This window comes from Globicephala melas, chromosome 2 (assembly GCF_963455315.2).
Source record: "Globicephala melas chromosome 2, mGloMel1.2, whole genome shotgun sequence".
NCBI classification, from domain to species: domain Eukaryota; kingdom Metazoa; phylum Chordata; class Mammalia; order Artiodactyla; family Delphinidae; genus Globicephala; species Globicephala melas.
The window spans coordinates 4,487,872-4,503,211 of record NC_083315.2 but is presented as its reverse complement, the minus strand read 5'-3'; the positions used below and the strand labels follow the sequence as shown (position 1 = coordinate 4,503,211).

Sequence of the window (15,340 nt, the reverse complement as noted above, 5' to 3'; positions counted from 1 at the left end):
CCATGAAGGTTTTTTTGACCCATGAATTATTTAGAAATGTGTGTGTGTGTTTTCATAGTGGTAGAATTTGCTGGTAGTGATGGGGGTTTGTTTGTGTTTTAGTTCCTAAATAATTGGGAGCTACTGTTGATTTAAATTTCACTGCATTGTGCTCATATAAAGTTTTTGTTGTTATTTGTTGAGATTTTCTTCATTATCTAGTTCATAGTCAGTTTTTATACATATTCCATCTGTGCTTGAACAGAATGATCTTTGATCTGGGGGTTCAGGGCTCTATATATGGTGACTAGATAGAACTTAGCAATTATATTATCCGGGTATTCTATATTTCTAATATTTCGTCTGCTTGACAAAATATTCTCCTTGTAATTGTATCAAGTTTTGACTTATGTACTTTGATCTGTATTATATCTTCTTGGTGAATCAGTCCTTCAACTATGTAATTATTTTCTTCATTCATAGTAATGCTTTTCTATCATAAAGTCAATTTTAAATAATATTAATATTGCCACAGAAGCTATCTTTTGCATGGTATTTCCCTGGAACCTCTTTCTCCAGCTGCTTCCTTTTTTTTTTTTTTTTCTTTTTTTTGCGGTCCGCGGGCCTCTCACTGCTGTGGCCTCTCCCATTGCGGAGCACAGGCTCCGGATGCGCCGGCTCAGCAGCCATGGCTCACGGGCCCAGCCACTCCGTGGCATGTGGGATCCTCCCGGCCCGGGGCACGAACCCATGTCCCCTGCATCAGCAGGCGGACTCTCAACGACTACACCACCAGGGAACCCCCCCCCCCTTATATTTTTAACATGCGTTCCTGACTTGAAGTTAACCAATATCTCTCTCTGCCTCATGAACAAAATGGATGTTAATTATTCCACTCAAACATTCAAAATTTTTCAAATTTTGAAGTAATGTTAGACTCACAAGAAGTTGAAAAAAAGAGTACCGAGAATTCCCCTGTATCCTCCACTCCACTTCAGCCAATGACAGCATTTTCTCTAACCAGAGTACATGATCACTACAGGTAGTTGGCATGGATACAATATTATTGACTAAACTACAGATCTTATTACTATTCCATTCTTTAACTTCCCACCACCAATTAGGTATCTTTGCTATTTGTCCAGGCAGTTAGACCTGGATTTACTAACATTTATTGACTTCTTTGTTCAGTGTAGACTTTTAGCCCACTTGCTCCTCTTGTCTTTCCTTTCTTGCCAAAGTAAATCTTTTAGAATTTCTTTCCCTGGGATTTGGGAGTGGAAAACTCTCTTTGTTTGGAAATCTCTTGAATTCATCTTCACCCTGCATAGTAACTTATGTAGGTCATTTTAGAATTCTAGATTGATAGCTGTTTTCTGACAGCACTTTACATATTATTTCATTTTCTCCTGGCCTTTATTTTTGCCATTGGAATTCCTACTAGACTAAATCTTTTTTTAAAAAGTGGATACTCTGTATTTTCTCTCTGATTGATTTTAAGATCTCATTTTCTCTGTCTGTAAGTACAGTGTGTTCCGTTTTGGATTTATTTTATTGGGTCCATTTGGTATTGAGTGTGCCTCTCCATTTTGAGGATTTGTATCTTTCCATTCTTGAAAATTACCAGTCATTAATTTTATTCAGTGCTTCTGAAACTTCTCTCAGGTTGATTTTCAACCTTCTCATTCTATCATTTATATTTTCTATCAATATGATTTTTAAAACATCTTTTCATATTCTCATCTCTCCTACATTCAGTCAATTTACTAATCTTTCTGAAACTGTATTTTCTATATTTAATCTGGCCATTGAGTTTTTAACTTCATATTTTTCTTTTCTAGAAATTCTTTTCTGTGTGTGTTTGAATCCTCTCGTTCTTTGTTCATAGTATTTTCATCTTTCATCATTGATTCTGTTTCTTCTTTTGTCACTTAAATCATCTCAACATGCTTCTTTTTATATTTTTTCCAGATTGTTTTATTATGTTAAACTGTTGACTTTCCCTTAAAATGAGGCATTTTTCTCACATGGTTTATAATTTTTGATTGTGAATTTGTCCCCATCCCATCCCCACCCTGACCCTCAAATGTCATAGTCTTACGTGACCTGGATTGTGGACGTATTTCTGTCATGTGGTTTTACATTTTACTTCTCAAAGTGCCTGCAAGATCCTCCTTCTGTAGACTACATTTTATATTTTATTTTTGGGGCTTAGATTCTCATACAATGTGGAGAGTGTAAAGTTGGGACTGGCACCCATCTATGGCACAGAATTGGTATTTATTTTCAAACAGAAGAATTTTTTTTTCTTCCTTCACCCAGAACCCCAGGCAGGTGACAAGAATCTCTGTCATTTCCTCCTTCTGTGGGTGGAGTTTTCTCGCTCTCCTTTCAAAGAGGAGCTACCCTTCGTGGGTATCATCTTTACACAAGGACTTCAGTTCTATCTCCCTGCCTCAGGTGGGCTGATGGCCAAATATCCTAATCTGTATGGACATTAATACCCCAGCCTCTAGACTCCAGGACCTTAATCTTGGTCTGATACATAACCAGGCAACTACAGTCTCAGCTTGTGCATTTTCCATCCCAGCTCTTTAGTTTTCTAGTATTTATTTTTGATACCTGGAGATGTCCCCTTCTTTCTCCCAAACTCTAGTTTGGATTTTCTGTTTATTGTTATGATTTTATTTAGCATGCTTTTATTTCTGTGTGTTTGAAGTGTGGGAGAGGAAGCACATCAAATCATGTTGCCAGAAGTTTGATAAGTGCTATCCTGTGACCAGGTGGTGCAGCTTTATACTCACCATCTACTACTGGCTTCAATAGGTGACTAGGCTTGTTACTCTGCAAATTATTTCCTGTGGTTACCTATTCTAAAACTGAGATCTTAGCCATCTTGTTCAGTTTCTTGGGTAAACATGTCACAAATGATTTTTGTTGGAAGTTGCATCAGAAGTGGAGAGAATGACTCCCCTCACCCCATTTTGTATCATAATTGCCATTTGAGGAACAATGCACTCCTGTTTTCCTTATTCACATAAATTGTTTTCATTGCATGTCAAATTATTCTTATTTGTGTTCTTTACACACTTCTATTGTTTATCAATTTGTGTTTCATCATAGAGGACTTATTAAAATAATATTATATAATAAATATGCATGATAATCTTCTTCATAACATCAACAGGGCTGGAAAAGACATGGCTTCTACTGCTATTTGATTGGACACACACTTTCAACATTTACAGAAGCAAACCAAACCTGTGTGAATGAGAAGGCTTACCTAACAACTATTGAAGACAGGTATGCAACTATTTTCATGTTTTTTAAAAAATGTATCAAATAATGAACCATTTCCAAAAAAGCATATCAATGTGCTCTAAATTTCTGAGTAAATTCCATTGAATCTTGAAGTGTGGTTTGTAAATATAGGAGCATTAAAAATCATGTTTTTATTTGGATTCTTCATTGAAAACACAATAAAATATTTTGCTACTTTTAGTAGCATAAAACAATGTTCAGAACAGTTTGCTAATGCTCTGGTAAATGTTGTTTATAGATCTAACTTTATTTACTTATTGGAGTATAATTGCTTTACAATGTTGTGTTAGTTTCTGCTGTACAAGGAAGTGAATCAGCTATATGTATACCTGTATCCCCTCCCTCTTGGACCTCTCTCCCACCCACCCCCATCCCACCCATCTAGGTCGTCACAGAGCACCAAGCTGAGCTCCCCATGCTATACAGCAGGTTCCCACTAGCTAGCTATTTTACACATGGTAGTGTATTTATGTCAAACCTAATCTCCCAATTTGTCCCACCCTCCCCTTCCCCCCCGTGTCCACATGTCCGTTCTCTACCTCTACATCTCTATTCCTTCCCTACAAATAGGTTCATCTGTACCATTTTTCTAGATTCCACATATATGCGTTAATATACGATATTTGTTTTTCTCTTTCTGGCTTACTTCACTCTGTATGACAGACTCTAGGACCATCCACGTCTCTACAAATGACCAAATTTCGTTCCTTTTTATGGCTGAGTAATATTCCATTGTACATATGTACCACATCTTCTTTATCCATTCGTCTGTTGATGGCCATTTAGGTTGTTTCCATGTCCTGGCTATTGTAAATAGTGCTGCAATGAACGTTGGGGTGCATGTGTCCTTTTGAATTACAGTTTTCTCAGGGTATATGCCCAGTAGTGGGATTGCTGGGTCATTTGATAGTTCTATGTTTAGTTTTATAAGGAACCTCCATACTGTTCTCCATAGTAGCTGTATCAATTTACATTCCCACCAACAGTGCAAGAGGGTTCCCTTTTCTCCACACCCTCTCCAGCATTTGTTTGTAGATTTTTTGATGATGGCCATTCTGACCGGTGTGAGGTGATACCTCATTTTAGTTTTGATTTGCATTTCTCTAATGATTAGTGATGTTGAGCATCCTTTCATGTGCTTCTTGACCATCTGTATGTCTTCTTTGGTGAAATGTCTATTTAGGTCTTCTTCCCATTTTTTAATTGGGTTGTTTGTTTTTTTGATATTGAGCTCCATGAGAGATCTAACTTTTTTAAAATGTAGCAGATCTCAAATTTTTTAAAGCAAAAAAAGTAAGTAAAATTTGTCATATCAAAAATCATACTTTCTATCTTTACTACCACCTCCAACAAAAAAGAAGACAGAGAGATTTACTGAATATTTTATTCATTCTTTCTAGTCTTCCATTCTTTGTTTTGCTTTGCTTTGCTAGTTTTACTAGATTATTAGGTCCAGAAAATGATGTGGACACAGAGAATTTTATGTAACTTTTTTTTTTTTTTTTTTTTGCGGTACGCGGGCCTCTCACTGCTGTGGCCTCTCCCGTTGCGGAGCACAGGCTCCGGATGCGCAGGCTCAGCGGCCATGGCTCACGGGCCCAGCCGCTCCGCGGCATGTGGGATCTTCCCAGACCGGGGCACGAACCCGTGTCCCCTGCATCGGCAGACGGACTCTCAACCACTGCGCCACCAGGGAAGCCCTTTATGTAACTTTTAACATCTAGAGTCCCATCTTTCTTTAGGTTTTAGTATTTATTTTTCTCCTGCTTTTTGCAAAGTACTGGATCAGGCACAGAAGAAACTTAAAAGAAATTTTTTAAAATGTCCATTTGATTGGAAGTAAATAGGTAAAAATCATTGAGTTTTAATACAGTAAGTTATATTTATTGACCTTTCAACACAGACCCAATAAAATGTAGAGGATGCTATTGATATTAAAAATTCTTCGATAAAGTGAAAGATGTCATAGAATTTATATAGTCTTTATAAAAGAACTTGTTTTTCAACATTCTTTTTTCATGTATAATTAAATGTCTGATACATTGTAATACCCTGATACAATGCTAACCTCTGAAAATAAGATCATAGATAATTTTTATCTTATGACCTGGAAGTGAGCTATACATTTTTAAGTACTGTGGGAGCATGTTCCGATCTGTACTGTTGGTCTTTGGTCTACTGGAATAGAGATTTCCCTAGATTTTCTATTTTAAGTTTGCTTTTCCTTATGTGTTTTCTGTGATACTTGTGTTCAGGAACTCACTAACTCTGTGGTTCAATTTGGTTTTGGGGCCTTAAGAAAAATTGAGTTGTTACTTTTTAATTTTTTTGGTTTGTTCAGTTTAGGGAATGAAATTATTCAGACTAGGGTCAAACAAATGTTCTGTTATTTTGGCTTTCTCTCCATTTCTCTCTCTATTCTCACTGGAGCCATCTACAGCTCCCTTTGTTCCTGGAAACTCTGGACATCACTTTTCTTTTGCTCCAAAGAGATATTTTTTTGCATATGTTGCTGCGCCATTGTCTGTTTATCAATTAAGACAAATTTTGTTTGCCTTACCAACTACATTGTATTACTACCAGATTACGTCAAATATAAGGACGGGATCCAGAGGAGAGCGAACGCTGGAATTTGTGATTCTGCTCCCAGTTCTTTCTAGAGATTGAATCTCTAGTTCTCTGTATTTCTTGATAATTTTCTCTTTTGTTTCAGAGCTGAAAAATGAGAATGAAATTGAGTGGAAAATCCACACAGATTTTCTAACTGTATTGTCCTCGATAATGTTACAACCTCTCCACTTACTTCACCAAGAATTGTGTAGAGCATTTGAAATATTTGAAAAGTGGACTGATTTTCAAACAATGTATTTTAAAAGGCGATAGTTTTCTCCTTTGCATTTTGAGTTCTCTTTCACTTTGAGGAGGAGCAGAGGGACTGGTGAGCAACAGAGAAAAATAGTTTGGGTACAGTTGAATGATTTTATTCAATCAGCTGTATGATATTTTTCCTTCATAAGATCACATTTCCTTAGTGAAAATTTGCATTATTTAAATGACATGTAAATAGAACACAATAGGTTTGATTTGCCAACTGAAGCATAGCTCAGGCATACAATTGAGATATTTTTCATGTGGATAATTAGAAAAATTCACATTTTTCTAAAATTTAGTTCTTTTTTTTTTAAGATATGAACAAGCCTTTCTGACTAGTTGGGTTGGATTGAGGCCTGAAAGATATTTTTGGATAGGACTTTCAGATGTACAAAACAAAGGAACTTTTCAGTGGACCATCGCGGAAGGGGTTCAGTTCACCCACTGGAATTCAGATATGCCAGGTATGTTCAGAGCTTCGGTCTTGTTTCAGGTGGTCTGGAGAGCGGACCAAGAATCTGTGTTCTTTTTTCTTCTTTTTTGGCCGCACCATGTGGCCTGAGGGATCTTAGTTCCCCGAGCAGGGATGGAACCCCTGCCCTCTGCAGTGGAAGCGTGGATTCTTAACCACTGGACCACCAGGGAAGTCCCAGCACTTTGATCTTGAGTTTCCATTTACCCTACACGTCCATCGGGCCAAGCCTGTAATTCCTTCACAGCACCTTTCCAAACAGACTTATGTAAATTAATTGTGCTTTTTAGATTTTATTATCTCATATTTCATTCTCTTTTTGCTTTTCCTTTTAAAAATGTTCCCATTAGTTTGCAGTGGTCTAAAAAAAAAAAAAAAAGGGAAGAGAAAACTGCTAGGTTATCCGGTACCGCTCTATTTGAAGTATTTATGAAACAGTGATGAAATCCTAAATGGTCATAAAGATTCCAAATGGTTAACTTACTTCTGAGAACTTAAAACTGTCCTCAAGGGGTATAAAGCTTTTCAGTGTAACTATGAATGGAATTATGACTGCGCTAAATCTGGAACAAGATGTAGTGCTTATGTGGAACTCATTATTTCCGTATCTTGAATGGGCTACCCCGTTTAGCCCTTGATATGCCTTGGAGTTAATTTTCTCCTTATAGGACCTGCAAGGTAAGTTTAAGTATCCTCATTGTAAAGAGGTGGAAACTGGAACTTGAAAAATTTATAAGCACGGATTTAGACTAATCTTTGTAATTTCCAAATCCAGGCTGTTTGCACTAAGATCACCCTCCCTCCCTATAAATTTTGATTTGCCTTCTTTTTTTTTTTTTTTTTTTTGCGGTACGCGGGCCTCTCACTGTTGTGGCCTCTCCCGTTGCGGAGCACAGGCTCCGGACACGCAGGCTCAGCGGCCATGGCTCACGGGCCCAGCCGCTCCGCGGCATGTGGGATCTTCCCGGACCGGGTCACGAACCCGCGTCCCCTGCACCGGCAGGCGGACTCTCAACCACTGCGCCACCAGGGAAGCCCGATTTGCCTTCTTTAATAAGAAGTTTCTGAAGTAGACTTTGAAAGGTTCTTTGCTTTCTTTATGCACTGGTGTCTAGCCTGTGACATAATTCAGTATGACTGCACTTAGGAAATTCAATGTCCTTATAGCAAGTGTTTCATTGTGCCTGGATAAAAAGCTAAAGAAGGAATAATATAGCTTAAGGGCACAAATTAACTACTTGGCCTAATAAGTCCTAATCTTCAGAAGTTTTAAAAATTTGTATCCTCAGCTGTCAATAAGGAAAAGAGATCAGTAATTTGGATGGTGTGATTTTTGTTTAATTATTGAACATTCTGAAAAATAGTAAGACTTCAGTTTATTTTGAAAGAACAGGGCAGTATATTAAGAACTGTGTGCACGTTTTTGCTTTTTTGAAGGGTGGTAATTCTTACTCTCCAGGCAAAACTCCTTCATTTCACTGGTGTTGATCATTTAGCAGTAGGATTCTGAGAGATTAATCCTGTAACATCCTTAGGGAATAAAAATGGATCAAACCCGAGTCATAGGGAATTAGCAATCTTACAGAAAATACTTTGGGAAAAATATACGTCCCCAGAACTTGGAGAGTTACTTCTAAACATTTCCTGCCTTTAAAAGGACAGCAACCAAAGACTATCTCATCTTAGCAGCAAGGAATCCTAATGTTTCCAAAACTCTATCTTAATTACTATTTCGAAATAATGATGATGGTAAAACAGAAAGCTTCAAACCATGAAGCTTAGTGTAGTCCACACTGTCTTTTATGTACTTTTTTATCCATTAAAGCTGGTGTGCATCACAGCTCTGTAAGGTAGGTAGCAGTATTTGCATTTTAAGACGAGGAAATGGGTTCATAGTAGTTGAGTAATTGATCTAAAATCTCTAGCTCAGGCGTGTCTCATTTTGAAGTCCAAAGAACTTCTGTTCTCAGATATCTACATGGACCCCAGGGGGAAAAATAACAGATCTTAAATAATTTTTTTTTAAAAAGAAAGAAACATCAAACCCCATTATTTTTGGGTATATGTACGTGTATAACTGAATCAGTTTGCTGTACACCTGAAACTAACACAACATTGTAAATCAACTAGACAGCGATATAAAATAAAAAATAAATTCAAAAAAATCAACTTCCTTGGGAAAAGAAACCCAAAACGTTATTTTTGTCATTACGGTAAATTTTATCATACTAAAACTATTGTACTGTTAAATGTCTGTGTTGAGGGGGACACCCTGCCAGATATTAGAAATGCAAAATGTTACCAAAACCCTGACATTTGAGATTATAATTCAGTTGGGGATACGGGCCACACAAATAAAAGGTAAATAATGGTTCAAAAATAGCACAAATCAGTAGCCAAATGCTGCAGGATCCTCTACATTTTCTCGTCACAGGTAGATTCGATCCCACAGCTTGAGGCTCAGGGTTGAACGGTCTTCCGTGAACATAGCTGGCTTTCACAATCACTTGTTGAGTGAATTCTGCTTTGTTACCTGCAGGACGGAAAGCCGGGTGTGTTGCCATGAGAACTGGGGTTGCAGGGGGCTTGTGGGATGTCTTGAGATGTGAAGAAAAGGCAAAATTTGTGTGCAAACACTGGGCAGAAGGAGTAACTCGCCCACCAGAGCCTACAACCACCCCGGAACCCAAATGTCCAGAGGATTGGGGCACCTCCAGTAAAACCAGCTTGTGTTTCAAGGTAAGTCTCAGTTGCTGAGCTCTTAAAGAATTGGGATATGCTTCAGCCTAAAATCACCTAAGGAATTGAAACAAAACCAATGCCCAGGCTCCACCTGTAGAAATCCTGATTTTACTGATCTGGCAGGGGGCTGGGGCATCCACTGTTTTTAAAGAGCTCTCCTTGGGTGGATTGCTAAGGACCAGTTGCTTTTAGACCAGCAAACACAACCCATACCACAAACACAACTCGCGGCAGCCTTTCTTCGCCTCCTTTCCTTCCTCACCTCCCACTCTTGGCGTCTTTCCTCTCTCCCATGCTTGCTTGCCCTAGTATGAGCTCGCACTTCTTTCTATCTTAGTGAAAATTTCTGCTCCCCCTCATGCTAGCCTGTTGCATCCCATTTTGGCTCTGTTCTTGGAGCCCAAGCTTTAGGCTAAATGAACTGATAAACGAATCTGCGATCATGTCACACTGGGATTCTAGAGAGTATACTCCCTTGTTCTGATTTAACCCCTGATTATTATGCCTGATGAGAGATGAAAGACTTGCCATAGGGGCACATGGCCGTTCAGTGACCTATAAATGACAATTTGATATCCTGCTATCAACCAATACATTCCTAGACTGGACCATCCGTTTTCTCCTTATGCAATCAAGTTCACCCAAACAAAAAACATACCCCATACCCCAGTGAATTAAGCATTTGGGGTTTTTTTCTCTCTTGTAAATCATATTCTTTCTAGAGAAGGTTGGGTTTAGCCAAATACAGCAATGTACTTATCTACCACTTAATGACATTATTCTCTAAAGGCCAGATCTCTGGACTTCTTTTGTTCAGTCCTTTGAGGCATATGGCCCTGTTTTTTTTTTAAGACAGTTAGGCAAAGCTGATGAAGAACCTGAGTTACTAACGTGTGTCAGAATGAGGTTGTTTAGTCTCCTCTAACTCAAGGGCTAGTTGAGCTGGTAACTTCTACTTAGCAGCAACAGAGACTCATTAGCCGTTCAATCCAGATTAGCCAGTCAAAGCTAAAAGCATAATTTACATAGAAGGGAACATATTGAGCCAAGACAGGAGAGGATTTTACAAATGGATTGAGGACTAATGCAAAGCCGATCAGGTATTTGATTGCTGCCTCTGGAAACTTTTGAGTTATTGCACAAAGGCCAGGTTCGGCCTATGCACAGCCATTCGCCTGAGGGTGGCAGGCTGTGGAGATGAGCTGCAGAATTTTTGAGAGAAGGAGTAGAATTCTCCAGAGCTGGGAAGTGAATCAGGGCTTCCAGCAGATGTTATCCAGGTGGATGTTCAACGAATCCATATATGTGCTTCCCTAGAAATTATGGTTTGAGAGGTGCTTGGGGTAGGGTTTGTTTGAAAACATATAGACCATCTTTGTACATATTAAGATGTGAGAATTAGTCATAAAATTCAGCTGTTAGTAAATTGATTTAAGAAAATAAAATTTTATATCACCGTCTAACAACTTGAGATATTCACAGGAGTCTTGAGAATTACTGCAGTGGAAAGTTGCTCAAGTTACCTGTATCCAGATAACTCAAGTAAGGTCAAGGTGAAGATCGCCTTGGGTTGCTCTATGACAGCTGGGCAACCATAGTCCACTGGAAGCAAATCCCTTTTTCTACAAGCGTGCAATGGTGGGCGCCACGTCTCATGAGAAATAATGAATGAAAATTATAAAAGTTGGTGGATACGATGAACTCCTTTACTGTTTGCATCCTGATGGGTATTTCCCATACTATCACTGTGGATAATATGACATATTCTCTACAGTCTATAAATCTTAGCTTTAGTTTAGCTTATATCCCATCTTTTTAGATGCTCTCCCGATAAGTGTCAGTCATGACACGTTCTCCAATCGTTGTTAAAATATACATCCATAAGGAAAAAGGGAAAGGCAGTTTTAAGAACATAACAACAAAGTGTTGGAAGGCTGCCGCGTTATTCGTTGTTTAAGCTAAACAGGATAACAAACTGTGACGCAATCTTAGGGAGGTTATTGCCCTTAAATTTTTTTAATTCATGTGTACTTTCTCTGTATCAAGTTTCTTTTCATTCTCTTCCATCTCAACGCTACCTTTTACACTTAACCAAATTAATCCTATCTTCTACAAGAAGCTGTACGCCAAACGCATATGCCTAAAGCTTTTAATCTGACTTCTCCAGGTGCCATAAAATAAGTTCGTTTTCTAAGGTTTTCTCAACAAAATCATCCCCCAAATTGGGGCCATTGTAATGTCTTGCTTTTCTATAAATGAAATCTCATCACAAGTAGATTATTTCTCTTGGTTTGATAAGCTATGAAGTGTAAAATAAATTCTGAATCTGTATCACCTTTAGCTGTTTACAAAAGGAAAACATGAGAAGAAAACATGGTTTGAATCTCGAGATTTTTGTAGAGCTCTGGGTGGAGATCTAGCTAGTGTCAATAATAAGGAGGAACAGCAAACAATATGGCGATTAATAACGTAAGTAGCTTTTCTATACAATACTCCTTTCTTTGACCCCTTGGGTGTTAATGATGTTGAGAAAATTCTCATATTTCCAGAATTGTTGGCTCCTTATGCTGCTTTGGATACATATATCCTATCCTGAATCCGTGGGCACTTTTTGATTTAGTTTCACTTCTAAATGCTTTAATTTTATAGATATAAATCCTGTGATGAATTGCTCTATAAACGTATAAGACACTCAGTACATATTGTTAAATGAATAAATGAATGAGTACCTTCCAATGCTTTACAGTTCTTTCAAACAGCAGCTTGTTTTCAGGATATTTACAGGTTGTACCAAAATGCACAACTGTTGCATAAAGCTTACATTTAGTCATTGAATCCCTTTACCTGTGTACTAACTAATTTATGTTTTGGGGGTCATTTTCAAATTGGATTAGGACTCATAGGTAACCAAACTTGGTTCATAAGCTACCTTTATATCTTGTATGTTGCAGAGCTAGTGGAAGCTACCACGAACTGTTTTGGTTGGGACTGACATATGGAAGTCCTTCTGAGGGCTTTACTTGGAGTGATGGATCTCCTGTGAGTAATTTGACTTAACATATCATTTTCTTACTTTATCATGTATTTATTTGGGTATTAACCTTTTGGCTTACTCCAAATTTTTGTTAAGATGGGTTATTATGAGAGCTAGAGACCTTTTTCTATGCAAAATGAATGCTGCTTTAGGACCATTATTCTGCCCCTGTCCCAGGACAGTTCTCCTGTTCACCCAAGGTGGAACATGGTGGACTGGCTGAAAAAAAATTAGGAAACTCCTTCCCCTAATTGATATAAAATAATGTCTTCATTCTCTCATGCCAAGTTGGTATGCAAGTAGCTAGACTTCTTAAAAATTGAGTGTTTTATGACCTCTTGTAGACTAGGAGGTATGGAAACAACTTTCGATATTCCATTAGAAACCATTAGGCTTTGTCAGACTTCTCCATTCTCAGGAACGGGGAAGTGAGAGGCTGTGGCACGTGCTGACCATCATCACAGGAAGTGATTTTGTATACTTTCAGTTCTACTTCCTGTCCCAACCCATCAGCAACTTTTCAAGGTGCTCGGTAGGGTGGATTACTTGATGGCTCCATTGTTAACATGGATTTTATATTTAGATCTCTGGAAAATAGATCATGATGCTTATTCTAAAACCTTGTGGGCTATGATTCCACTCTGAGAACTCCGCAGAGGACCTAATCCCAGCCCTCCATTTATTTCCACTGTTCACTTTGGCAACGTTTGGTAGCTTCCTTAGTAACATTTCATAAGTCTTTTCTTTTGTAAGGAGAACTAATTATATTTCTCTCTCCTACCCCTCTAGTAAAAAGAAAGTTTCCAGTATCACAATGAAATATTATCCTTTAAGAATGAGTTATAAATTGAGGAACTCCCAATACTGAGAAGTGGAACTTTTTGCCAGGTTTTACCTGTATACAAATCCCACTTTCATGGCCCTGGATCCATTCTATTTAATAAGGGGGAAAGAAAATTTTATAATACTTAATAGCATACTCTATTTGACTTCAGAAGTTTCATTTAATGAAAGCTATTTCTTTCCCAGCTGTGTTCATAAAACTTCTTTGCAAAACAAACCTATTGTGAAAAAAAACTGAAGCGATTAAGAAATGTAAACATCTTTCCTTTTGTGTTTGGTTGGTTGATTGGCATTGACTGATAAAAATGGCTAATGGTTGTAATGTAATGTTTCTAATATAGGTTTCATATGAAAATTGGGCTTATGGAGAACCTAATAATTATCAAAATGTTGAGTATTGTGGTGAGTTGAAAGGTGACCCTGGTATGTCCTGGAATGATATTAACTGTGAACATCTTAACAACTGGATTTGCCAGATACGAAAAGGTATGATGATCTGTCCTCTCCTTTATGTCAGATTGGAGAACTAACCTCCAGTGATCCCAATATCTTCCCTTTATCTGTGGAACCAAACAAACAAAATAAGGGAATTGGCAGGGGCCATCATTTCACAGGATAAGAATGAAGTCGCTGAGCACAGATAAATGTTCCAAAGGAACAGAAGATCAAAAGGCCACCCGGGAGTCCTGGACCAGAGTCACATCCTCCAAAATAATTCCCACGAGCTGCGGTTCTCGCTCAGGTCCTATAGGCATGGGAGTGGGTAGGTGTTCTACTCTGTAAGCAGAGTAATGAGGGTGCAGTTTCTGTTTGGGCATTTCCACCCTCTGACCCACGTTAGTCATCCAATAGGTGAAAGTCTCCCTCAGCCTGAATATGCTGCTTATGGATTTCTCAAGGAAATGTTCAGTCAAAGAACTGGTACCATTTTGAGGCCCCTGATGCTGTAAGACCCACCATGTTATTGATGGCCCCAAATGATCAATGCATACTTATCCGTCATGATTTGTGACTCAGAAAGTTCCACATGTCCAAGTCAGATTCTTTTCAGATAAACAGGTCCACCCTTGAACCAAAATATGTATCACTTCCTCTTCTGTGGACAGATAAATGGAACCACGTCGCCCCCTGCTGTCGGGGATCCTTGGCTACTGTTCCAGCTCCATCGCTAAAGATACTGTGTCGCTCTCCTACTGTCTGTCTGCTTATTTTCCTTACTCTGGCTTAGAGGAGTGTTTCCAGTGTTTTCAGAATGGAAGAATAAATAGTGGCCAGTTTTTCTTTAAAAGTCTCTTAGCTACCAAAGACTAATTTCCTTTTGTATTATTAGTAGCTCTGTTCTTACAGATGTTAAATTCATTAAACCCAAAGCTAAGTAACTTGAGTCCTTTTATTGGATTCCAGCAAAGTCCAAGTATTAGTAACTACTTGGAAAGAAAAATATTTTATGTAGTGTTTCATAAAACAAACATTTAGTAAGAATAAGTTTTCTTTTCTTTTTAATTTATTTTTGGCTGCGTTGGGTCTTCGTTGCTGCAGGCGAGCTTTCTCTAGCTGCAGCGAGCAAGGGCTACTCTTCGTTGCAGTGCACGGGCTTCTCATTGCAGTGGCTTCTCTTGCTGCGGAGCACGGGCTCTAGGCGCACAGACTTCAGTAGCTGTGTTGTGTGGCCTCAGTAGTTGTGGCTCACAGGCTCAGTAGTTGTGGCGCACGGGCTTAGTTGCTCCGCGGCATGTGGGATCTTCCCGGACCAGGGCTCGAACCCGTGTCCCCTGCATTGGCAGGTGGATTCTTAATCACTGTGCTACCAGGGAAGCCCCAAGAATAAGTTTTTTGAAGAAACTATATTTTGTAAATAAATAGTTCGTATTTAATGGTTTCAAATAATGAAAATTTAAGTACTTTCACAGCTCGTTATAAGATGCACCACTGCAAAACGAACATCTATTGAGTACTTTCTAAACACAAGGAACTCACATTTTACCCCATCTCTTTACGTGTGTGACTAACTCCTTTTTGCAGTTGAGAAAGTTAAGGGTAAGACATTTAACCCCCAAACTGGGATTTGAACTTAGACT

At 38.5% G+C, this 15,340-nt stretch overlaps 1 protein-coding gene across 1 annotated transcript in view; it reads left to right on the top strand.

Annotated features, from left to right (window-relative positions):
• The window catches only part of MRC1 (mannose receptor C-type 1), a 94,795-nt gene that overhangs the window by 45,272 nt on the left and 34,183 nt on the right, over nt 1-15,340 (top strand). The window contains exons 10-15 of the mRNA XM_030832379.3: nt 3,167-3,282; nt 6,487-6,635; nt 9,183-9,382; nt 11,727-11,854; nt 12,337-12,424; nt 13,604-13,748. Of these exons, the coding sequence (XP_030688239.1) occupies nt 3,167-3,282; nt 6,487-6,635; nt 9,183-9,382; nt 11,727-11,854; nt 12,337-12,424; nt 13,604-13,748 (826 nt within the window). The remainder of the gene's footprint in view (nt 1-3,166; nt 3,283-6,486; nt 6,636-9,182; nt 9,383-11,726; nt 11,855-12,336; nt 12,425-13,603; nt 13,749-15,340) is intronic.